General features: G+C 40.2%; 1 protein-coding gene and 1 non-coding gene across 4 annotated transcripts in view; both read right to left on the bottom strand.

The window, feature by feature from the left end:
- Cpne3 (copine 3) overlaps positions 1-24825 on the bottom strand; it is a 59533-nt gene extending 34708 nt beyond the window's left edge. Inside the window, exons 1-6 of one of the 3 annotated variants that reach the window (XM_028885172.2) lie at positions 24693-24825; positions 10056-10195; positions 9160-9339; positions 7286-7360; positions 5616-5687; positions 788-871 (exon numbers count right to left, since the gene is read on the bottom strand). In XM_028885172.2, coding sequence (XP_028741005.1) covers positions 788-871; positions 5616-5687; positions 7286-7360; positions 9160-9339; positions 10056-10187 — 543 coding nt within the window. In that variant the 5' untranslated portion in view covers positions 10188-10195; positions 24693-24825. Of the gene's footprint in view, positions 1-787; positions 872-5615; positions 5688-7285; positions 7361-9159; positions 9340-10055; positions 10196-24466; positions 24534-24692 lie in introns of those variants that run through there. The other 2 variants (XM_028885171.2, XM_028885173.2) reach the window with 2 other exon arrangements.
- Positions 6221-6339, bottom strand: LOC114704127. Its single transcript, XR_003736234.1, has one exon. It is a non-coding gene; the product is annotated as a U5 spliceosomal RNA (small nuclear RNA).
- Positions 24826-25342: the final 517 nt, after the last annotated feature.

Raw genomic sequence — 25342 nt, 5'->3', positions numbered from 1 at the left:
CCAGGATCCATTTGAAGATGCACCCCCTCATCAAATCCGGATTTAAGCAGTACAAATATTAATTTATTATGGCAGTCTGTGAGTTTACAGTGATAAAGAATCCATTCTACTCTCAATAATTCAAGCTGTTCTATGACATGAAAGTATAGGCAGGTAAAAATAAGCGTGTAAGTAGAAAAATGGGAGCTTAATAGGAAAATACAAAACATGAGCCTTCCCTTGAACCTAGACAAAACATAATCTATAAAAAATATGCTTTACTCTAAGGAAATCTGAGCATGGATAGCACTCAGAAAGGCATTAGTAAATCAATGGTAATTTCCTTGGGTATAGTGATAAATAGCATGTCCTTATTCTTTTGAGAGACGGTCTCACTTTGTGAGTCTGGCTGGCCTGGAACTTAATTTGTAGATAAAGCTGGTTCATAGAGATCTGTCTGCCTCCAGAGTACTGAGATTAAAGGTGTGTATCCCCTCTCCTGAAAGTGCCTAATGTAACAGTGAAAGGGAATCTAGATGCTTGTAGTTTATATCAGAATGATTTTCCAAAAGAAAAATAAATTGTCTGCATAAGTGTGTATGTGTGAGAGAGAGAGAGAGAGAGAGAGAGAGAAAGAGAGAGAGAGAGAGAGGAAACAAGCAAGAACACATTTAGTATTCTTTATACAATTTAAATATATATATATACATATATATGTATATATATGTATATATATATATGTTTATAGTGGTTAATTCTTATAATGCCAAATAAAATGGTGATTCTCCTTTTAGATTCAAGTACTTACCTCTGTTCGGTGAACCATCAGCCAGTGGCCATCTGAAGTCTGCTTGTGAAACTCCAAGTATGGATCTGACTTTCCAAACAAATCCTACATTAAAAAAAACAGCTTTCACTTTCTTATGAAACCCTGTGTGAACACACCTTATACATGATACACACACACACACACACACACACACACACACACACACACACACACACACACATATATGTTTATATAACCACACAGGTCCAACTCCATATATATACAGGTTGCAAGTATCAATCCCATCACCTCTAACACTAACTTAGAAATGTGCAGAAGTATACTAGGGAGGAATATTAAGACATTTGTGATGAGTAATCCTGTGTATCAAACACACAGTACTTTAAAATGCATTGATAAAACGTGTGCTGGCTTAATGTCAGCATTTTGTTTCCATTCATATAATATTATATACATAAATGATACCCCAAACATTAGCCTTATTAACTCTATGACAGGGCTGTTAGCCATGGAAAGGGAGACAGAAAGGCTTTAATAACTTTCCCAAGGCCACATACCTTATTAACTGATAAATTTGGGCTTTACCTTTGTATCTCTTCCTTCCATATCTGACTCCCTTTCACCAATTCTAAACATATATTTTTTTTTCACACAAAGGAACAGAGGTAGATACACAGTATATAATAGAAATCGAAAATACAAGTTGTATCCCCTATACCTCACCACAGTATTCCTATACAAGGCTTACGCAGTGAGTCTCAAAAGTGCTTATTCCTTGTCTTCATCACATGTAGATAAAATAATGGCATAAGTACAAACTACTCCATAAGATTAAATTCAGCCATATGGTGATCATTTTGCTTATCATCATTTTGAAACATACTTATTACTAAGTTCATATTACTTAGTGTTTCTGAAAGTAGATGACACTTTTAATACCTCAAATAATACTTGTAGATTTGTCACTATAAATACGCAAGTTAGGGCTGGCGAGATTGCTCACTGGCTAAGAGCACCTGCAGCTCTCTTAGAGGTGCCTGACTCAGTCCCCAGCCCCCACATCAGGCAGCTCACACCACGGGTAACTCTAGTTCCAAGGGACCCAGCTCCCTATTCTGCATCTGTGCGCACCAGGCAGAAACAAGATGCATACTCACATATGCATACACAGGAAATATAAACAAAATATTTTTCTTTAAAGACCTATGATAGGACTATTTCTCTTGAGCATATTTAATGTCCAACAAATAACATACTTGGTACAGTGAAAATTAAAACAACTATAGAGAATTATCTCTAAGAATCTTAAAAGTGAATTAAAGAAACTTTTTGTGCTCCCATTTTCTACAGCTGATAAGAGTCTTAACAAGTAAATTAACTTAAACACACATACACAACACACACACACACATTACATGCTTTGTGACTTATCTGAAAATGATTCCATGGGAAAGGCAAAGCATGCTTATTAGCATTTTGAAGGTCAAAAAGCAGTCCTTGTTTAAAAGGTCATTAACCTGTCCATATTAATAGTAACGGAGGAGGGAAAGGTTCTTGACTGACTCGCAGGAAACAAACAGAAGGAAAGCAGCATGTGTCGAACACAATCCAAGAATGGAGTGTGCAAGGGGAATTCTGAGTGCCTGTGAGAAAGCTCCAAGAAAACAAGAGTCTGTGACCTCAGTTTCTTCAAAAACAGGGAATTGTTCTTGAAATGTGATCTGTGCTCCTTCCAGGTGTAGCAGATAGGAGCGAGCTGACTTCAGCTGTTGTTATTCATAGGCCTCTATGGAAAAACATGTTTGTGCCACATGTGGCTTGTCCTTGTGATTGAACACCTTACTTACATGATTTTTCTTAACCCTCAAGAGTATAAACTGTGTGATGCTCTGAATAAACTTGGGTTATTGCATTTAGTTCGCCTCATTTTTAGGCCTCACTCTCTCGGGTTCACACTGCCAACTAGAGCAGTAAACAGTATGTACCTCCTGAACTAGATTTACTTAAGGACTGGGAGTGGGTACTATAAATACAAACCCAAATACAATTATGTGAATAGAGAGAGAATATGTACAAACATGCACATGTATGTGTAAACACGTATATGCATAGGTATGTATACATATGTATAAGTATGTGAACGTCTATGTGTGTATGTGCACATACACCTATGTAAAATCTTAGGTATTCATGAAATTAAAGTCACAAATATAAACATTTAAAAATATTACTTACAGGAAAATAGCAAGAACAGAAAGAAAGAGAAGCTAAATCTCTTGGATATACTTTGTTTTACAGATTTAGGTTTAAAGCCACAGAACTTGTTTCTTTAGAGACAGGTGTTCACTATGTAGCCCAGGGGCCTCAAACTTGCAATATTCTTACCTGTTTCCTGAATGCCAAGTCTACAAGTATTGCCACCACAGCTGGCTAAATTATAGTGCAATGATCTTCTCTCCTTCTCTGTGTGTGTGGTGATGAAGACTGAACTAGAGCCACACACAGACCAGGTAAGCATACACCCAATGTTTGCTCAGACCTATAATCTCAGCACTTGGGAGGCAGAGGCAGGAAGACTATCTTGAGTTTGAGGTTAAAAGAAGAAAAAAATAGGAAGAAAAGTATTTAAAAACCAGTGGGGGGAGCTGGAGACAAGGATGACTCAGCAGTTAAGACACTTGCTGTGCAGCCATGGACCAGAGTTAGGATCCCAGCATACACAAGTCAGGCACCTCACACACATCTTCTGTGCACCCAACTATATGTGCACAGGCACATAAATTCACATATACATATAAAATCAATCTTTAAAAAAGGCATTTTCTTGGGATCTATATACTATAAGGGCCTAGAACCAAACCATGAGTGACAGAACCAGCAAATGGGAAGCACCTCTACGCCAGTGTAGCCCCAAATACACAACCACTAAGATGAGACCAGGCTCCTTTTACTGTGCCAGTCTGGGGCAGAAACGACATAAAATTAACTTGGAACATCATGTCATCTGACAGAAACAGAACAAGGAGACTATCTATAGATTCCTGTTTGTACCAAAAGGTCTCAAACCTGAGGCTGAGACTGGGATAACTTGAATATCAACCATAATTCACTTGTAGTTAGCAGTTATTAATGTTTAAATCCGTGAGTTTATAGTTATTTAAAGAATAAAATTAAACAACAAAAAACACTTAGTAGTCACATCTGGAGGATGCTAGGGAACCTACTTATTCAGGAAAAAAAAGATGTTTACAAAGGGTACTACTAAATGTTTTGTCTTTCCTGTATAGAACATACTTCAGTGATAAATAATCAACAGATAAATATCAGGGCTAGATAGATGGTTTAGCACTTAAGAGTACTTGTTACTCTTGCAGAGTTCCCAGGTTCAGTTTCCAGCACCCACAAAGTGACTTACAACCATCTATAACTCCAGTTCCTGGGGATCTGAATATCTCTTCTAACCACCACAGGCTTCATGCACACACATGGCGAACACACATACACATAGTCAAAAGACATACACATGAAATAAATAAGTCTAATAACACACCCCAAGAGGAGACAGAGAGAGAGAGAGAGAGGGAGGGAGGGAGGGAGGGAGGGAGGGAGGGAGGGAGGGAGGGAGAGATTCATTTAGTTTGGGGAAATGTCTCTCCATAGAAATGAAGCTCTAGCAGAGTAAGAATATCACTGTTTCATAGACCTGTAAGACAATATATGCAGGCAGCTATCATCAATAGTCGTTAAAATCACCAAAAATATATAACTGAGTATTAAGCCCCTGGTGGAGTTACACACAACTGACGAAATTGTCTTGCCAACAATTCAAAATACCATCAGATAAGCTTACTGAAATCAGGAAACAGAGAATAAAGCATGAGAAATGATGCCACAGGGATTTGGTTAGCCATATGCTGATATGAACAAACTTCTACAGGACAAAGGAATCTTTTTCTAACTGTATTGATAGACGGATGGATGGATGAGTGGGCGTGGGTGGTGAAGGAAGGAATGAGGGATAGATGGCAAGAAAAGAAAGACATAACAGAATTTACAGATCAAAAATTATCTTGAGGTATTTTAAATAATCACACTTTAAAGGGTCTTTAGAAACATCAAAATATTTGTGCTCAAGAAGGCATGGTGCCTGAGAAGAGGAAAAGTGGATAAAAACAAACAAAATTCACCATGAATCACAATTGTTAAAGGTGGGTAAGAGAACATGGTGTTAGTTGGATTTTGTTTTGTTTTTTCGAGACAGGGTTTCTCTGTGTGGTCCTGGCTGTACTGGATCTCGCTCTGTAGACCAAGTTGTCCTCAAACTCACAAAGATCCGCCTGCCTCTGCCTCCCAAGTGCAGGGATTAAAGTTGTACATCACCACGCATGGCAATATGGTATTTTTAAAAATGCTATTCTATTAACGTTGTTAATTTTTAAAGCCCCTGGAAACTAGTCTTAAGAGACTTTCAAATTAAGTTCTAAGATAAACAAAAATGGTATTGAAATTACTGTTGTATATTCAATACTGAAATACAAAATGATTAACTGATTTATAATTAATAAGTCACAGGCATTTTGCTTTTCCCCCCAAAGGTTATTAAAATACTTTCTGGAACTTTACTGTAACATTAATGCTTATATTCTTTTAATCTTTAATTGCACCTTCATGAAAAAGCTGAAGGGAACTAGGTGCTATTTAAGTAGACCTTGGGGGGGGGATAAAAAGAGGGAAGTAGAGGGAAGAAGGGAGGGGGAGGGAGAAAGGAGAATGCTGTGCTCAGATGAACAACAGTTCATGGAAAAAAACTGGTACTATGCTTGTAAAATACCCAAAACCTACCTACCTTATTGTCCAGTTTTCTGGCTTCCATTTCAAACAAGACCACTCTGTTATCCTTGATTTCTTCTGCTGAAATCTACAAGTAGATAAGGTAAGTGAAAGAAAATGAAGTACTTATGAATTAAGTACTTTCTTTTTATTTCACTTGCAGTACAGGGGATTGAATCCAGATCGCAGCACAAGTCAGGCAACCATCTTATCAAATGATAAAAGTCTCTTTTTAAATGTGGTTCCTTAGTAAGCTGCTTCAGGTGTGCATAGCAGGGGTGAGGTATGCAGATCTTATTATACAATGTATTTGTAAACATACTTTCCCTGTGGATATGGTCAAGAATGTTCAAGAGTAAAAATAATGACCAGGAAAGAAAGTGTTTCTCTAAATATTCCTACTCCATAGAAAAAAATCAAAGTACCAGAAGACCAAAGGATATCCTTTATACAAAACCAGCTAAAATTCTGCACATCTCAAGGGAAGAATAAATAAATCCTATGTAGAGAACTGTAAACTGGAATATGAGCCCAGCGCTTTTCAGCAAGTGTAACTGGAAGACTCACTCTACCCTAAGTCAAATCCCAGGCTATCTCAACTACCTTTGCTTTTAGCCTCCCCTATAGCAAAGGCTCAAAAACAGAAAAAAGAAAGGGTTAAGGCTCAAAACTGCTCCTCTCGGTGGAAATCCTTAGTAAAAGGCAAAAGACTTATATGATCTGAAGTGAAGCCAGTGTCTTAACTATTGACAAATAGTTAAGTTCTCTGTAGCACAAAAGTCAACTATCCCAACAGTCTAAATATTCTTTTGCTTCTGGAAATCTAAGATAGAGACAAAGAGCTGCTAAGAAAGATGTATGTGACAATTATAATTACCAGGCTTCCATGTCACAGAAAACTAGTTAGAATACTGTCATTGCAGATGGAAACACTACAAGATAAGGTATTCAAAAGCTTGTTATCCGATAACTGGAAATCTAAAATACAGTAAAGTATATACAAGCACTTGGTCAGAGCTAGTAATGAGCAATGCAAAACCTAGATATGAGGACATGTAACAGAAGCAATGACAGGAAGCCACAGGAAAGCGTTTCTAGAGCTTTTTGTTTGGTTTTGGTGTTATTTGTTTTATATTTTTAAGACAGAGCCTCACTACTTAGCTCTGGCTAGTCAGGAACTCAATGCATAGACCAGGATGACCTTGAATTTTGGGGGATTCTACTGCATCAGGCTTCTGACTATTAGGATAACAGGAATGTACCACCATGCCTGCTAGAGTTTATAAGTTCAATGGCCACCTTATAAAATCCATTTAGAATAAAATCCATTGTAGGAAGTTTGTGTCATGGTAAGAGGACCATGTTTCCTTTGCAGAGAGCCCAACTGATTCATTCAGTTTACTAAGCCTTTCCTCTCTAATGTACGAAAAGACACATTCATGGAAGAGGTGCACCTGACCTCGATGGACAACTTAAAAAAACTGGAAGAAGGAATTCCTACAATTCATTTTTTCTCTTCTGTTAGCAAGACAGTGTCCATTTCTGATGACTATTAGGCCAGGGTGAATGGAATGCAATGTTCAAGATCAACAGATCAGGCATGGCTATAGATTATTTGCTTGTTACATACCATCTTATTAGACTTAATAGACTATGTCTTGAAGCAAAAGTTGATATTATCTTTACCGTAATACTCCCTTTCCCTGCAGGTCTGCCATTTCTGAGCACCAGTGGTCGAGTTAACTTCTTACTGGAAACAATCTGTCAAAAGCAGAAAGTAATGTTTCATCTTGTGAGCTGCTGAACTGCATACTTAAAAAAAAGTTGAATATAAAGTTCATTTAAAGTCATTAGAAAGAGTGACATTAAAACCACACCCCTTAAAGACATTTAAAACGTATCTCCACATTTAAAACCCATTTGAAAAGATTTCAAAGAACTTCACTCTGGCAGCTATTATCTCCCTACCCATTAGGTTGTTCACTAAGAATGGGGAAAAAGTCCAGATTTTAATCTCCGACACAAAGCGCTGGGCTGAAAACCCCCTGAAGGTAAAGGCGGGCCTCTGAATACTCAATAAATGTGATTCAATCTCCCAACTGGCACAGAACTTTGATATGTAGCTTCCAGAAAAGCTCACATTGCTTAAAATGATATAGTATGTCTGGCTCTTTGAAACTGACTCTCAAATTCATTAGAATTTTGGGTACATTGTGATTTTTTTATTCTGCAGTTGATAAAAATGCTTCTAATTATTTTCTAAACTACTACCCAGGACCAACGCAACTGATCAGTTCCACACTGCCCTTGAGACATGAGAACTAACTAGTGGGGCTGCCAAGTGATTCCAAACCCGGAAAATAAACCAGAAAAGCCGCTCTGAAAAACAACTTGAACTCACTGAAAATAAAAATGACTCTAATTTCCCTGTGTTTTTCTCAATTTATATAAATGATGATGACCTTTCTAAGCAAATCAGAGTTAGGAGCAGAAGAACAAACCCCTACCTAACCTGAACATTCTCATCATATACTAAGACGACAGAAAAATAAGACACCTAAAGAATAAAATGACAGACAGACAGTGCCAGCTCAGGAGAGGATGCTAAGGAGTCTGAGGGGTCAGAGAAGGTTTATGGGGAAGAGAGAGTTAAATGACACACTTAACAACATGGGAAGGAGAGAACAGGGGAAAGAGCAGGAACGAAATTACAGTTAGGAAGTAGCAACCAAGTAATTTTATGGTGGCAGATCACCACAACTTGAGGAACTGTATCGAAGGGTTGCAGCATTAGAAAGGTTGAGAACCACTGCCCTAGAGTCTCACTGCAGTCAGCCTGGAAGGTACACAAACCTAATGCAACTAATATCCAAAAGGTCTATTACAGACTTACCAACTTTAAAAAGTACACTAACAACCTGTGGTAGATTAAATAAGAATGGCCCTCCACAGGCTCCTATATTTGAAAGGTTGGTCAGTGGGGAGCAGCACTACTTGACAGGGATTAGGAGGATGGCCTTGTTGAAACAGGTATGCTCTCATTGGAAGAAGTGTGTCACTGGGGGTGAGTTGTGGGGTTTCAAATGCTCAAGTCAGGCCCAGTCTCTCTCCCTGTGGCCTGTGGATCCTGATGTAGAACTCTCAGCTACCTCTCCAGCACCATGTCTTCCTGCCTTCTGCCATGCTTCCTATCATGATGATAATTGACTAAACCTCTGAACTGTAAGCCAGCCCCAATGAAATGCTTTCCTTTATAAGAGTTGTTGTGATCATGGAGTCTTTCCACAGTAACAGAACACTGATTAAGACACAATGTTTATCAAAAGCACTCAACTCTTTGGTTTAAAATCTACATAAAATAGCTGGGTGTCATGACACACACCTGCAATCACAACACTCTGGAGGCAGAGGCTGGAGGATTACCGTAAGTTTAAGTCCAAACTAGGTTACATAGCAAGTATGAGGCCAACCTCTGCTATGTAGTCAGATTTTTATCTCAAAAATAAATAAACAAACAACTATTCAGACAAAATTAAAGGTTACAAAAACTAAACACTTACTTGTCCAAGAGTGACTTCACATTCTCCTAAGAAGTCATCATCACTCAGCTCGATAGTTTTGTTGTCGATGTCAAAAATTCCAAATTTCAATTTCTGAACCACTTCAAAGTAGTAATCAATAATAAATGTCTTAGAAAATTTGGGACTCAAAGAATTCTTAATCCTTTCTGTCCGTTCAACCTATACTCACCCCAAAAAACACAAGAAAAAAATTTTCAGATCCAAGAAGTACTTAGATTTTTAGCATCTTTATGTACTAATTACAGTTATACATAAGCACGAAGATAAAAGGAAATTTCTCTTCTTAAAATGTGTGTATGTGTCGGGGCATACAGGTAGTATGACATGTATGAGGTCAGAGGACACAGCTGGCAGAGGTCAGCTGAAAACTGAGAAGAGTCAGTTCTCTCCTACCATGTGGCTTCTGGGGCTCAAACACAAGCTGTCTTGTTTAGCCGTCTTGCCATTGAGCCTAGTTATCACTGGCCTAGTTATCACTTATATTTTGAAACTTTCTCTATGAACATGAGGAATTGTGCTATCAAAGGCAAATCTGTAGAAAAAAAATGCATGAACAGATGAGATGGTGCAGTGCTGCTACTGTTTGCTGACGTAGGTGGGTGTCTCCCTGCACGGACATCTGTGCAACACATGGGTGCAGTGCCTTCAAAGGCCAGAAGGAGCTGTCAGGTCCCCAGGAATGGGAGTTACAGGTAACTAAGCTACCAAGTGGGTGCTAGGAATAGATCCCAGGTCATCTAGAAGATCAGCCAGGGTTCTTGATCTCTAAGCTATCTCCCCAGTCCTATAGTATTACTTTTCACATTTTAAAATGAACTCTTAACATTGTAAAAAGGAAATGTGGACTGCTTTTCACCGAAAGCATACAATATTACCTCATACCACTGTTGACCACTGGTGCTCAAAAACAGCACACATAAAGGGTCCGACTTCGATGTCACATCTTTATCCAAAAGGTTGTCACAGGAAACATTTAGTTCCACCTTCGTGACACACTGGGCAGCCATGTCTTGAGCTGTGGGAGAACCAATAAGAAACGTTATCTTTAAGAAGCACACCCACTCTTGATGGAGATAGCTGAATTACTAACACAAGCCTTCAGCAAGGACTTATGGAGCAGCTCTGCTACAGGGACTGAAATCCCAGCCTCCAGAGGATGGGGGGTTTAGTAGCTCTTGGTCCAGTGATACTTTATCCTTTCACTGAATAAAACCTGCTTATGATCTAGCAGCAAAATGTACCTTTCAAGATAGCAATTAATATGCATTAATACTCTGCTTACCTTATATATTAAAAAATATATTGGTGAACTGTCCTGTTCTGTTTAGAGCTGACTCTGATAGCAAGCTCTCAAAGTCAAGCATGTTTATCAAGTGTCCCCCGAGACCCCCTCCTGGGACAGGCTGACCCCTAACCCCAGTGACAGGGAGAAAGGAGAAACGTAAATGCCTAAGGGTATTAAAAACATCCCATCCTTACAAACAAGGCAAACCTTTACCAACAGACTCACTGTGTTTATCCTATGATATAAAAAACGTAGGTGAGGATGAGAAGCCCAATGTCATACATGCAGATGTTCTTCCTGGACTTTCAACTGGAAAGGCCACCATGACAGGCTCTGCAGAGCCTCACTACTCATTCCCGATAGATGCTGACTGATGATGTTTTGCCATTTGTCTGTTTCTTCTATCTATGTGGTTTAAAGTGCAACTTGGGCATCATCTCTGGATGATTCCAGCGAGAATGCTCCACAAGTAGCATTCAGCAAATTAGTGTGTATGGCTTGCCATGGCTTGCCAAGAAATACCAGTTAGTCTAACTTCCACAGCTTCAACCACCAAACAAAATGCATTAGCAAGACTAGGGGTGGGGCAGAGCACATGATGGGTGCTGGCCTTGAGGAAGCATTCACAGCCTGCTTGCTGGCACATGCCTTTAATTCCAGCATTTGGTAGACAAAGGCAGGCAGATCTCTAAATTCAAGGCCAGCCTGAGTTCCAGGACAGCCAGGGCTATATGTAGAGACCCTGCCTTGAAAAAATCCAGAAAAAGGGAGGGTAGGAAAGCCTTGAGTACTGATAGTGAAGTGCTTTCCTCCACAGTATCACCAGAGGAATTGGGCACTACACCTCTGCACTGGATGTCAACAGAGCCAGCTGTGTAGCATTAATTAGGAGTTCATGGTGGCATTGCAGGTTCTGGGCTACAAAGACATTTCCTCCCAACATCCTTTGCATTTGGAGTGCTCAGTGCTCTCTACTTTTGGAATTTAGTAGAGCTACTAGGCCAACAGGAAGGAATAGGTCTACTCAGCATCCTGTTTAATATTTAAAATGGCAGTAGCTTTTATGTGCTGTATAAAATGCCTCATCAAGCACAAGAAAAAAGAATGGTAAGATCCTTTGACAAGTTCAAAACATTCACGTGAATGTTCATGTAAATGTGTGTATGTGTGTGTCAGTAAGAATACATGTGGAGGTCAAAGATCAATGGTAAGTGTCTCTCCCTCAGCTGCTTACTTTCATTTTAGAAACACTGAACCTAGAGTTCAGTTTGGCTAGGACAAATTGGACAATCAATAAGTGCCAGGGTTCTGTCTGTCTTTGCTAGTACCCTTCCCCCAGTCCCCTTCCCCAACAGACATTTTTTTAACATGGGTGATCCAAACTTAGGTTCACATGCTTCTTAAGAAGCATGTACTTAGGGTTGGGGATTTAGCTCAGTGGTAGAGTGCTTGCCTAGCAAGTGCAAGGCCCTGGGTTCCATCCTCAGCTCCAAAAGAAACAAAAACAAAAAAACAAAAAAAGAAGTACTTTATTGTACTGACTAAGTAAGAGCCATCCTTCCAGTCCCACTATTTACTTTCTGTAAGTACCAACAACCTTCAACACATGTTAAAAATCAACACTAATGCCTGTTCACCTGAGAACTATTTCTTAAGGAATGACAGTTCCCCCAAATCTCCAATTTGCTTCCTATCTTCTCTGTCCAGAGATAATACAATAAAATTGTAACTACTGCAACATCTACAAAATTGCACTTAGCTCAGTCAGTTGGGTTTTGTTTGGTTTTCTGTCATTTTAACAGGTATCAGAATAGTTGAGTACTGTAGTATTAATGGTACAAACAAAGGATATAAGGGCAAGGAAAAGCTACGGAAGCTGCTGGAGGACAGTTGACAGCATGGGGCACACTTATCTGAACAGAAGCGGCAGGTAACACAAACACAGGAAAGAGCAGGACACAAGAAGGCAGAGGGGGCACCAAAGCATGTGATATAAAAGTGAACTCATTGGCAAAAAACAAACCTGACAGGAGACTGAACAAGTGTAGAGGGCCCAACAGACCAGAGTGCTAGATGGATGGATCACAAGTTTGCACATACAACGTTAGGAAAGACTTCCATCACGTTGTTAACGTAGTAACAGTTTCTTTTCACCCTTATCTGTGTGTGTGTGTGTGTGTGTGTGTGTGTGTGTGTGTATTCTTGAAAATAAAACACAAGAGGCAAGAAAAAAAGGTAGGAAAAGAAAAAAAAAACAGTGAAACACAAAAACAGTGAATTATAGGATATGTACATCATGGAAGCCTGATGTTTTAGCAATGGGACCTTGCCCTAAATCCATTAACTAGTTCATCTCTTCCTCCTCCCACCTGAGAAGCCAAGCATAAACTAAGGGTGTTATCTTAAGGTCTTCATACACATCTTCTCATGTTTACCCTAAGTCTCTCAACACTCAGGTAGCTAGTTGGTCCACAGTGCTCTGTAAACATTCAGCCCTCACCTGTGCTCTGATAGACAGGTTTATTTTCCCTCTTTTTTATGTCTATTATTTTCAGTCCTGAAGACCCAGTACCCACTGTTCATGACCACATACCACATGCTCTGGAATCTCATTCTGTGATTACTATGTGACTAAGGCTAGATCCTTATCTGTTTCCCCATCTATAATGTAAATAATTGTCCCTATCTCAAGGGGTTGTTCTGAGGACTGAAAGAGTTACTATATTTAAAAAGTATACAAATGTTTACTATTATTATTTTAGCACTGTTTACCTCTATGTACAATGTAATCCTTTCTAATCCCACATTTCCTATATTTAATTGTTAAATTCCATGACGATTTTCCTGATTATGCCAAAACACATTAATTGCATCCCCACCCCGCCCCCAAACTCCTGCAGCTCTCATAGTAACAGATTGGTACAGTATTGGAAAACAATATCAAATTTTGAAAGTTGGGTGTGGTAGTACACCTCTATCTATATCCATAGTGTTCAGGAGGCTAAGAAAGGCAGATCACATACAGGCCAGTCTAGGCTACATCAAGATACCCTGTTTAAAAACAAGTATGAAGGAATGCACATCTGAGATAAATTTAGCACCTAGATCCATCTGTGTAACCACATGGAAATAACTTCAACTTCCTAAGCCTAGATTTCCACATAGAAATAAACTAAATCTGGAATGTACAAAGCATATTGCTTTTCATCTCAGACACAGAATCTGTGGAAAAAAAAGTTTTATCATGTCTTTTCTTTTGCATAAGGTAGTTTTAGAGTCTTGTAAGGTACATGTCCACAGTACCCTGTTACAAACAGAATGAGCATGATTGTTAAAGAACATTGTTAAAGATCAGCACAGAAAATTCTCTACCACCAACCAAACAAGTTTATATTTCTAAGATGGGGAGAACTCAATTAAGAATACAAATATTTATGTACAAAGTGATCCTCAACAGAGGCACAACGTATCAGTAGAGCACTGTTTTTCTCTCCTGAATATGCTCAAACAAAAGCTACACAAACAACATGCTGGCACGGCAAATTATTTAAGGACTTGCTGACAGTTGCCATTACTACACTGTGGCCAGGGAGCAAATTCCCTCCAGTGCAGCACCTCCATCGCCCAAACAAGCCGGATTGCCCTCTCTCTGTGCTATTCACCCATTTATCTCCAGAAACCCATTACACTGAATAGCAAATGTGAGAAATTAAATAAACATTTGGGTCTAGAACGTTGCCAATATGAACATTCATATAAATATTCTCGGCTGGCATGCTTTTCAGTAACTATTGAGTACAAGATATGCAAAGAAAACAGTGTAATCCATGCATACAGTGTAATGGGAGAAGATAAACCAATGTTCTGCATTCTTTGAGGATAGAAAATAGGTCATTTTTCTGCAAAAAAAAAAAAAAATGACCAATCAGAAGAATATGTGAGCAACTAAAGAAGACTGTTTTCTCCCTAAACAGGGTCATAAAGAGGATACCAAAGGAAATACTTAAGATGAGGTGCTTGCACCGGACAGTGGTGGCGCATGTCTTTAATCCCAGCAGAGCCAGGTCAATCCCTGTGAGTTTGAGGCAAGTCTGGTCTACAGAGTGAGTTCCAGGACAGGCACCAAAACTACACAGAGAAACCCTGTCTCAAAAAACCAAAAAAAAAAAAAAAAAAAGATGAGGTGCTTGGCTAACACAATCTGTAAGCATACTGAACAGAATTCATTCTCCCCAAATTTTACCTTCTAGAGCAACATAACAGACTATACAAATCAAGTGAAAATTAAGACACGAAGTGGAGCCTGAGGCCTCCTGTTTGTCAATGTTTCACAATAAACAATTTAAAGGAGGAAAGATTTATTTTATGTAATTTTTTCCACTTGCCAATCAGTCATAATGCATTTCTAGATAAAAAGAGGCTGCTTTCAGAGTCAATTTCCAGAAGGTGGGTGGGCAGAAGTGACAGGAAATAAGTCTCCTATCAGACCAAAATAAACAAAATAATGGTTTGGGTTCCTGGTCCCTCAGGCCTGTCCCTTTGGTCTTGGGATGAGACACAACATCACAGTGGAAGCATACATGGTGCAGAGGGCTGGTGACCTCAGGGTGGACAGGAAGCGAGAGACTAACGCCTATGCAATCTACTCCTTCCTTCTCTCACTACACCTGGGTCCCAAGTCCCTGGGGCACTGCCATCTTCTTCTTTCAGGATGGATCTTCCCACCTAGCTAATCCTTTCTGAAAATGCCCTCAAGCACACCCATAAGTGTGCTAAACTAATATCCTAGGTATTCTCACTATATTGAGAATTTAAAGGCAGTCTGGGCTACGTCACATCCTGTCTCAAAAACTCAAACCAATTAACCACCAAACGAAAAGTGAGTTCCTTTAAAAATGTTAGATGAGCCGGGCGGTGGTGGCGCATGCCTTTAATCCCAGCACTAGGGAGGCAGAGCCAGGTGGATCTCTGTGAGTTCGAGGCCAGCCTGGGCTACCAAGTGAGTTCCAGGAAGCTACACAGAGAAACCCTGTCTCGAAAAACAAAAAACAAAAAAACAAACAAACAAAAAAAAGTTAGATGAGCGCTGGGGATGTAGGATAGTTGGTAGACTACTTGCTTACCATGCATGGAGCCCCGGGTTTAATTTTCAGCACCACATAAAACTAGGCCTGGTGGTCTACACCTGTAATCCAGCACTTAGGAAGTAGAAGCAGGAAGATGGAAGTTCAAGGACGTCCGAATACAGAGAATTCGAGGTCAGCCTGGGCTAAGTAATAAACACACACAATACTTACCCTACGTTTACTAATCTAATAAACACCAGACCAAAGTTACAACACAGATGTTTTATCTCCTCATGGCAAAATGCTCCCAGGGCAATAAAGTGCCTCTAATTAATATTTGCTTGGTGTAATAGTAATAATATTTGATTGATTCTGCAATTGTTAGCATATCAAATAAAATATTTATCATGGCACAAATGAATAGAAATAGGATATCAAAAATTATGAGGTTAATATTTAGGTTGTAACTTTTAACATCTTTCTTAAACTGTAGCCAGAATAACAGCAGTCTTATATTATACAGTAGCTCCTCTTTGAGACAGTTCATTAGTCTGTAGGTTGTCTATAGGTTGCTTAGTGCTAAGAAAGGTTTTTCTCCTTTCTACTTTATTTTTTATTGATATGTCAGAGTTTTGTCTACATGTCTAAGTGGATTATGTGCATGCAGTGCCTGTGGAGGCCAGAAGAGGGCATCAGTTCCCATGAAACTGGAATTAGAAGCTTGTGAGCCATCACATGGGTGCTTGGAACCAAATCTGGGTCCTCTGCCAGAGTAGCCAGTTTTCTTAACTGCTGAGCCATCTCTTTTCTAAGGCATGTCCACGTTTTCATGTCTACCATGCACTTACTGCTGGACCATCTCAGAACAGCAAAATTTATTCTCAGGAACTGCCAGTCAGCTTTCTGTCCCTGTGAGAAAACACAGCTTTAGAAGGAAGGGTATGTTTTGGCTCATGGTTACACAAGTTATAGCCAATGGCTGAGTAGTCTGGTAGGGTTTTGTTTGTTTGGGGTGTGTGTGTGTGTGTGTGTGTGTGTGTGTGTGTGTGTGTGTGTGTTGAGGCATCGCATCATGACAGAAACAACTAGGAGAATACTGTTCATGGAATGGCTTCCAGGGAACCAAGACAAAAGCAGGCTGGAGAAACAGATGAGCTGGTAAAGTACTTGCCACGAAAGACAGGAGCGCCTCAGTTCCAGCCCCAGAAAGCACCTGAAAAAGCAACCCCAGTGCTGGGAGGTGGAGCCAGATGGACTTCTGGACCTCACTGATCAGCCAGTTCAGTCAGTTAGCCTACTCTACATGCTTCAGGCCAGTGAGAGAGCCTGTGTCCAAACAATCAAGGCAGATGGCATCTGAGGAAAAACACCTAAGGTTGGCTTCTGGCTTCTAATACACACCATGCCTGAGCACCTGCACATAGATGCACATACATGTACATATATACCCCATTAAGCTATGAAATTAATAAATGTATAAATCCCTCAAGAGGCAGAAGTAGACATATCTCTCTGAGTTTGAGGCCAACCTGATCTACACAGTGAGTTCCAGGACAGACAGGTCTCACTCTCCATAGTGAGACCATGTCTGAAAAAACAAAAACAAAACAACATAGATAGATAGATAGATAGATAGATAGATAGACAGACAGACAGATAGATAGACAGACAGAGGTATGAACCCATTCAGAGAGCCCCATAATTCAACCATCTCCTGAAGTTTCACCTCTGACCACTGCTACCCTGAGGACCAAGCTTCTAACATGAGATTTTGGGGGACACTTAAAATCCAAACCACAATACATATTGCAGATTCTGGTTATGGGTGTAGCTCAGTAATAGAGTGCATTTTCTATACACCCAGGCCCCCAGAATCCAAATAAATAAATAAGCAACCAGGGTCTGAGACTAAATCTCACTTTAAAAGAATTTAAAGCTAGGTGTGGTAGCACAGCTTGTATTAATATATGAAAAATTGAGACATGAGTTCAAGACCATCCTCCACTATATATTAAGTTTTAGTCTAGCCTGGGATACATAAGACCTTGTATCAAAAATTAAATTTAAAAAAAAAAAGAAAATAAATTTGAATTCCACAAGAAGAAAGTGACACCAAGGGTTATTTCTGTCTGGCTGCTGTTTCTATCCTTGCCACAGACCTGAGAAATGAAAATGAGTAATGTCAAGTATAAAATCACTCAAGACAGAGAAGAGGACACTGTTCTCACCTTAGTATGAGGCAAACAAGAAGGGTCACTGGAGAAGTGAAAGAGAGCAGACTCTGGCTCTGGATTAGACATGTGATGGGCTTGTGGGCAAGGGCTTAACTTCTGCAGGCCTTGCTTTTCCCAGTGGTAAATCTAACAGTGACTCAGTATCTTCAGGTAATGCCTAATGTCTCTTCAAGTTTGTCCTTTTACTCAAATGTAATTACCGTGAATATATAACTTGTGTAGGAAGTGTTACTCAAGGACTCAAAAGAAACCGAAAACACCAGAATATTTATAACAGCAAAAAGAAGAAATGGTTGGAAAAAGATGGAGTTGTCCAAACTCAGCTTCCATCAGCCACTTTTTAAAAAAGCTATAAAAATGTACGTGTGAATACTTTCTCACTAGTCTGGGATCTCTGTCTGAAACTGACTAAACTCACATATAATGTGAAAAAGGCAGCATAACCCAACAAGCAGATAGGCGTAGCCTACTGGGCCAACACAGCACAAGGAAGTGAGTTTTACAAACCCATGGCATCTCAGTCTGAAACTCGCAGAACACATCATGCCAGAAAAAGGAAACAGATTTGGGGCACCATTTAAAAAGTTGTGTGTGTGTGTAGGGCGATTAGATTGGCTCAGTGGTTAGGAGCAGGTAGGATTGCAGCATCTATATCAGGAGGCACATATACACAAAACACAGACACAAATAAAAATAAAATAAATCTAAACACTTTTTCCAAAGTAGTAGAACATGTCTTTAGCATATGCAAGGCCAGGAGATGCCTTCCCCATCCCCTAAAGGTTTCCAAATTCTTGAAGTAAAATCTGAATGGTGATACTGCTTCTGGCCACTGGGCATGAAGAACAGAGGAAAGCCAGCTAATAGAAAAGTATTAACACTGGATCAGTAGCTTAAGAAGTACATATGGGCCAGGCGGGGATGGCCCGTGCCTTTAATTCCAGAGACAGGTGGATCTCTGTTACAAAGTGAGTTCCAGGACAGCCAGGGTTGTTACACAGAGAAACCTTGTCTTGAAAAAACAAAAACAAAAAACAAAACAACAAAAAATACACATAGTTTTACTGTGTCCTTATTACCAGAAAGTGAACTATCAACTCAAGCTCCTTCCTTAAATTCTCTCTAAAATCCTGAAAACATATTCTATGATTGATTTAGAGTAAGAAGGAAACTTATTTATGAGGTTTTTTATTTAATAAACATTCTCAATTTTGCTACTGTTCTAACCTTGGTCAATGTACATGCATTCTAGAAATGTCACAGGCTACACATTGAAGGAGCAGATCACCAGACAGCCACATAGGAATTTGATGGGTAGCTGAATAGCAAGTTGACAGGATCTACAAACACCTAGGAGACATGTAATGGGATGTTTCCTGTCCCAATTGCCCAGTCCCAAATAACCACTCAGAGGCTTATATTATAAATACTTACCCAATGCCAAGTAAATAGCTCATGCTAGTTACTAGCTAACTCTTACTTTTAAATTAACCCATCTCTATTAATCTATGTATTGCAGTGTAGCTTGTGACTTTACCTGTCCTCTAGCATGTCTTGCTTCCTGGGTGGCCAACTGGCATCTCTCTGACTCCGCCCTCCTTCTTCCCATCCTTCTCAGTTTGGCTTTCCCACCTAACTTCCTGTTCAGCTACTGGCCTGTCAGCTTTTTATTAGCCAATGAGAGTGATACATATTCATGTAGTGTAGAAAGGATTGTTCCACAGCAGAGACAAGCTTCTAGGCATGGCCATGAAGGAGTTTCTACAAACCACTCTAAATGACACCATTCCACGAGCTGGGGTCCCAGACTGAATAAAAAGTAGAAAGCAAGCAGAATGCCAGCTTCCAGGGCTCTCTGATGAGGGACAGGTATAAAGTGACCAGCCACCTCCCATTCCTGCCACTGTGTCTTCCTTGCCACAGTGGACTGTACACTTCCTTCAGTGGGTTTTGTCCAGTATTTTGTCACAGCAGTGAGAACAATATTTAACACAGGATTTAAAAGAAGCAATGCCGGCACCTCACTTTAGGAAACAAGCATCTGAGCACACCTGGCTATAAAATGCATACCAACAACGGAAATCATCTTTACTTCAATATAAATCAGGGCAATCAGCTGCCAACAATGTAAGTCAAGACAGTAAAGCTGTGGGCCAGCAGTGCAGAAGTGTGGACATGTACTCAGGCATATGATCTACTGAAACTCAAGTCCTTTATGAGTCCCTTTGCTTGGAGCTCTCTATGAACTTTCCACGCTCCTTACCTCCACATGTTGAGCCATCTGAACTTCCCACTGCCTTGTGAACTATGTCTTGACTCTACACACCTGCTTTTTAAACATGGCTCCCTTTCTTCCCTTCTTAGCTGGGTACTGGGACCATTCTGCTGGATAAGATCAGCATTTCACTTGTCACAGAGTGCCTCTCTAGTTCACAGTGAACAATGATAGAAAAGTTCTTTTAGGGCCGATGGTCTTACATGCCAGGATCCCAGCATTTGATGGTCTTACATGCCAGGATCCCAGCATTTAGGAGGCTGAAGCAGGAAGAAGTGAGTTCAAGCCCAGCCTGGGATCTTACCCCAAAATAAACAAATTCCTTCAGTTTAAAGCTGAAACAACTACTACTTTCATTTTCCAAGTTTGAAAGTTTATAGCATTCGTGGTGTTACAGATCATGTTATGGCATTCCTAACATAAATAAATGATTATATATTGCACAAAACCATGAAGATGTTTAGATATTTCCTGATTTCAAAAATATTCATTTCATGATTGATTACCAGATACATCACAGCTGTTTTTAACTTTCTGGCAAATCCCTTTACATTTCCCAATCACTAATATTTAATAACATTATTATTTATTCAATACTCATTCATCAAATTCCTATGGATCACCTGCCCTGTGCCAGGCACTATTCTGAGTTGTTGAGGAATCAACACAGACCAAAACAGACTCTTGCAATAATGTGATTACACTATATAAAGATAAACTAGCTAAGTAAAATTAACAGCATGTTACATGGTAGTAAAGGCTAAGGAGAAAAATAAAGCAGGAAAGGAAAGCAAATATTGTAGGTGCGCTGTACCTTCTAGATATTTTATAAATTTCTCTTGACAATACCATCAGGAAACATTTGTTTAGATTTTTTACTTCTGGTGATAAAAGCCTGGTGGCGGCGGCGGCAATGTGCACACCTCTAATCTCAGTGCTTGGGAGAGAGACACAGAGATTTCTGTGAGTTTGAGGCCTGTCTAGTCTATAGAGCAAATTCCACAACACCTAAGTCTACGCAGAGAAACCCTGTCTTGAACCCCCCCCTCCCTCAAAAGACCCCCAAGCAGATGGAACCGGACTTCCACTCCTTTTCTCCTATATATGAAATGGATGCACTATGTCTAGTTCCTGTAAAAATAGCATAGCAACAATGTGGGTGTGGCTTCAAGTGTCATCACACTACTCTAGTGTTCTGTTTTGCTTGGCTGTTTCCTTTTCTTTTTTCCTTTGCAAATATGAATTTTAACATATGGTGATTGTCAACTTAATGTCTAGAGGAACTGTAAAACAAAAGCTGCATTACAAAAGTAATGAAGTACTTGGGTATGGTTGTAAGGACGGTCATCCCAGAACTTGGTATTCGGAGGGAAGAGGTGAAGGTCATCATCCAATTCCACCAGGCTGGTGAAGGTCATCATCCAGTTCCACCAGGCTACCTAACACTCTTATCTTAAAAAAAGAAAAAAAGAAAGCAAGGGGAGGGGAGAAGAGGAAAAGTCAGGCTGTGGTGGCACTCGCCTTTAATCCTAGCACTCTGGAGGCAGAGGACAGCCAGGGCTACACTGAGAAACCCTGTCTCAAAAAACCAAAAAAGGGAGGGAGGGAAGGAAGGAAGGAAAGAAAGAAGGAAGGAAGGAAGGAAGGAAGGAAGGAAGGAAGGAAGGAAGGAAGGAAAGAAAGAAAAAAAATAGCCCAAATAGAGCAAAGCAAAACAGAACACCAGAGTAGTATGATGACACTTGAAGCTGTACCCACATCCCACATTGTTGCTTTGCTAATTTTACAGGAACTAGACATAATGCATCCATTTCATAAGACAGTATTTCAAAATAGTTTACTAAAATGACTGTAATAGTCCCTTCTCATGGAGGAACAATTAATGTACTATATACCTAATACAAAATGGTAAGTGTGGCCACAATATTGACTAATTTTCATGTCTTTTTAAAAGTTATGATTACATTCAGTTAACCTTATGTGTGTGTGTAAATATGGAATGAAAGGCCTTTCCAAAAAAAAAAAAATTCCCAGTATCCCACTCCCAGTCTTCTTCAAATACATTTAAACCAGTATATAACATAGCTACAGGTATGGTTTAAACATAGTTATCAGAATCTTATCAAATATGTATATAGTAAGTTCGGTTGGTTATCAGTATGAGAAACTTAATATTAAATAAAATCTATGATAAGTGATTATTTAAACTCTTGACAACTCTTAAACAAATCTTGTACAAGTCTTCTACCTCATTCATTTTGGTTTTAACTTAGACATCAGTACCTACAAGACAAATTTAAGAACAAAAAGAAAAACACTAGAAGGAAGTTAGACTGCAAGATGAAGGTAACAGAAAGGACTTGGCAGCAAAGATTTGGACTCCTCAAGGGCCCAGGAACTAATGGAAGTGGTATTGATTCTTACTAAAAGATCCATTACAGAGATCATGCTTTGATAAGAATAGAGCCTTGTTATGCATATTTAAAGGTCAAAATATCATGACATCATTTTTCACAGCCAACATTTTCTTTCTTGACTTGACTACCAAGCATACTTAAATCATTGATGAATGAAATTTTTAGAAAACAGATCATGCTTTGATAAGGATAGAGCCTTGTTATGAATATTTAAAGGTCAAAATATCATGCCATTATTTTTCACAGCCAACATTTTCTTTCTTGACTTGGCTACCAAGCATACTTAAATCACTGATGAAAGAAATTTTTAGAAAAGAGGTAGTTTAACAATAACAGATAAAATCCAGGGACAGCAACAGAAGATGGCAAGAAACACCACATAGAAAAGCAGACGAAGAATTGACAGGGCATAAGAACAATATGAACTGGATGTCTGAGCAGATGGTGCAAAAGGAGTTGCAAAGAATGTTAATAAATATTCTGTTCAATTTTACACGTTTATTCCAGTGTTGGGGGATTGAGCCCAAGGCCTCCAGTTTGCTAGACAAGTTCCCTTACACTGAGTTACATCACCAGTCCCATAAAATATCTTAAAATATGTAATTGTTAGCTTTCTTACATGTAGTTATTTTATAGATGACTGTCTATAAATGTTCACATTTCTAAGTAAAATTAGAAGAGATGTCCAATTAGCAACATGCCTTTAGAGGTGATGAATTCTTTTGTTCCCCCAATTCTAAAACCTCAGCTTTTGGGGTTAGATCAGAAGAGATTCTGAAAGAGAATACTTCATTCTCTTTCTGTGCAAGGCATCTTTTAATCTGTAAAAGCCAGAAATTCAGTTTGCCTCAGTAAGAGGGCTTCTGCATGGACCTGTTGCCAAAAGGAACTGCCTTCCTAAAGGAAAAAAAAAAAAAAAAAAAGCCTTGAAAAGCAGATTAATCCTGAGAATCCACTAATGTCACTGCAACTATTATCATATGCCATCTTTTCTCAGTTCCCTTTTCCTATGCTTTGCTGTTTACCTCTACCTATGTTCTAGGCCTGAACAGGTTTTATTTGGGTATAACTGGCTGACAAGGTATGTGGGAGTATATAAAGTTTATCATTATTTGTGTACCAGACACTTTGCTGAATGCTTTACAAATATTTTACTTAATCCTCACAACTCTGACACAGCAGTGCTGTATCTATTTTACAAATGTAGAAACACATCTTAAAGGGTTGTGTATCCTACCCAAACGTTAGACAGTTAACACACCTCAGAACATACTTAAAACTAGACAGATAACTTACTCATGAAATCATGTTCGTTTACATTTATAAATCTTATACTATAAAACCATACAGACCTGGATCGCAACCTAATGCTATCACTTGACACACATACAGCGAAAGTAAGTCAAACCCAGTTTCCTGAAGAATGGAAAAGATAATAGCACCATTTAAACTGTGAGTTAACATATATAAAAACTGTCTAGCACAGTGGCTGTGGATCACTGCAGTCCATTACTACTTTTAAACCCGCCCTACCCTCTATTTGATTATTCTGAGGCGGCCACAAACGGGTAAGAGAAAGAAGCAGAAGTTGGGAGATCACCGTCAAGTGCATTAGGTCCAGCACTAACGGTCACTTTGCTCTGTCAAGTTTCTGAGTGAAAAACAAATGCCACTGCCCTTCCTCCACGCCCTGTGGCAGTGAGCCCGAAGCACCGGGCAGACTTTCGAAGCCGGTACAGGTGCAGGAGCTGCTAGGACTTCACACAGTCCTGGTTTTGCACCGAATTCAGTATCACCTTTTCCCATACCGTGCAGCCTCTCCTTCACCGTTCCCCCCACACGACCGGTTTGTCTGGTTCATCGATCTCTCCCCGCTGAGCGGGACCGAGATTTCGGAGCATGTAACCCTTCGCCCCACCCTGCCCTTCCCTGGGGCCCGCGGATCCCTGGCTCCGCCGTCCAGGTGCGCCAGCTGCAGGCCCAGGAGGTGCTCGCGGCCCAAGGCTGACCTCGAGCGCCAAGCCTCGACTGGCCGCGGACCCGGCACGCGACGCCCGGGGAGCCCCCAGGGTGGGCACCGGAAGCCCGCGGAGCACTTCCAGCGCCCGGGCCGGGCGGGCGGAGCGGCTCGAAGCCTGCGGGCCCTAATTCCCTCCGCTAGGATCAGCCGGCTGCCCGGGAGGCTGCAGGCTGGGGCTGGGCCACGCGGCTCCTGAACTGGGGAGAGTCACGCACTCACGTGCGAGGTCGCCGGTGAAGCCAAGTGAGGGTGGAGACCCAGCAGAGAGCACCGCAAGGTGGCCAGGAGAGCAGGGGCTTTACTGGAACCTGAGGGCTGGCCCGCAGAGGGGCGGGGCTCGTGGGCGGAGTCCTGAGCGGCTCGGGGCGAAGGCGGGGCTTGTGGGTGGGGCTAAGATGAAGTTTTGCTTTTGGTAGTGAACTTGCTCCCCACCCCCTTTCACTCCAGCTTTCTTCGCTGAGCTTCTGCCCGCTGACGTTTTAAGACTTCTCACAAAATCCGTAGTTGACTTTAGACATTAAAATATCAGATCTGGGGGGCTCGGAGGTTAAGAGCACTTGCTCTTGCAGAGTTCCCGGTTTGTGGCTCACAAACATCTGGAACTCCTGAGGATCTGATGTCCTCTTCTGACCTCCAAGGGTAGCAGGCAAATATATATACACATACATGCATGCAGGCAAAACACTCATATATAAAATATATAAATCTTTAAAAAAGAGAATAGATCCAGACAAAAATTTTTAAGAATGAAATGCCAAGTCTTAAGCATCCTTCTGTAGAGTGGGTTCAATGTGCCACTCCCTGAGTCATTTTACATGCTTAATTTTATTTAAGCATCACAAAAGCCTTGTAATGTGTTTAGTGC

This window comes from Peromyscus leucopus, chromosome 2 (assembly GCF_004664715.2).
Source record: "Peromyscus leucopus breed LL Stock chromosome 2, UCI_PerLeu_2.1, whole genome shotgun sequence".
NCBI classification, from domain to species: Eukaryota; Metazoa; Chordata; class Mammalia; order Rodentia; family Cricetidae; genus Peromyscus; species Peromyscus leucopus.
This window is presented reverse-complemented; position numbering and strand designations above follow the sequence as displayed.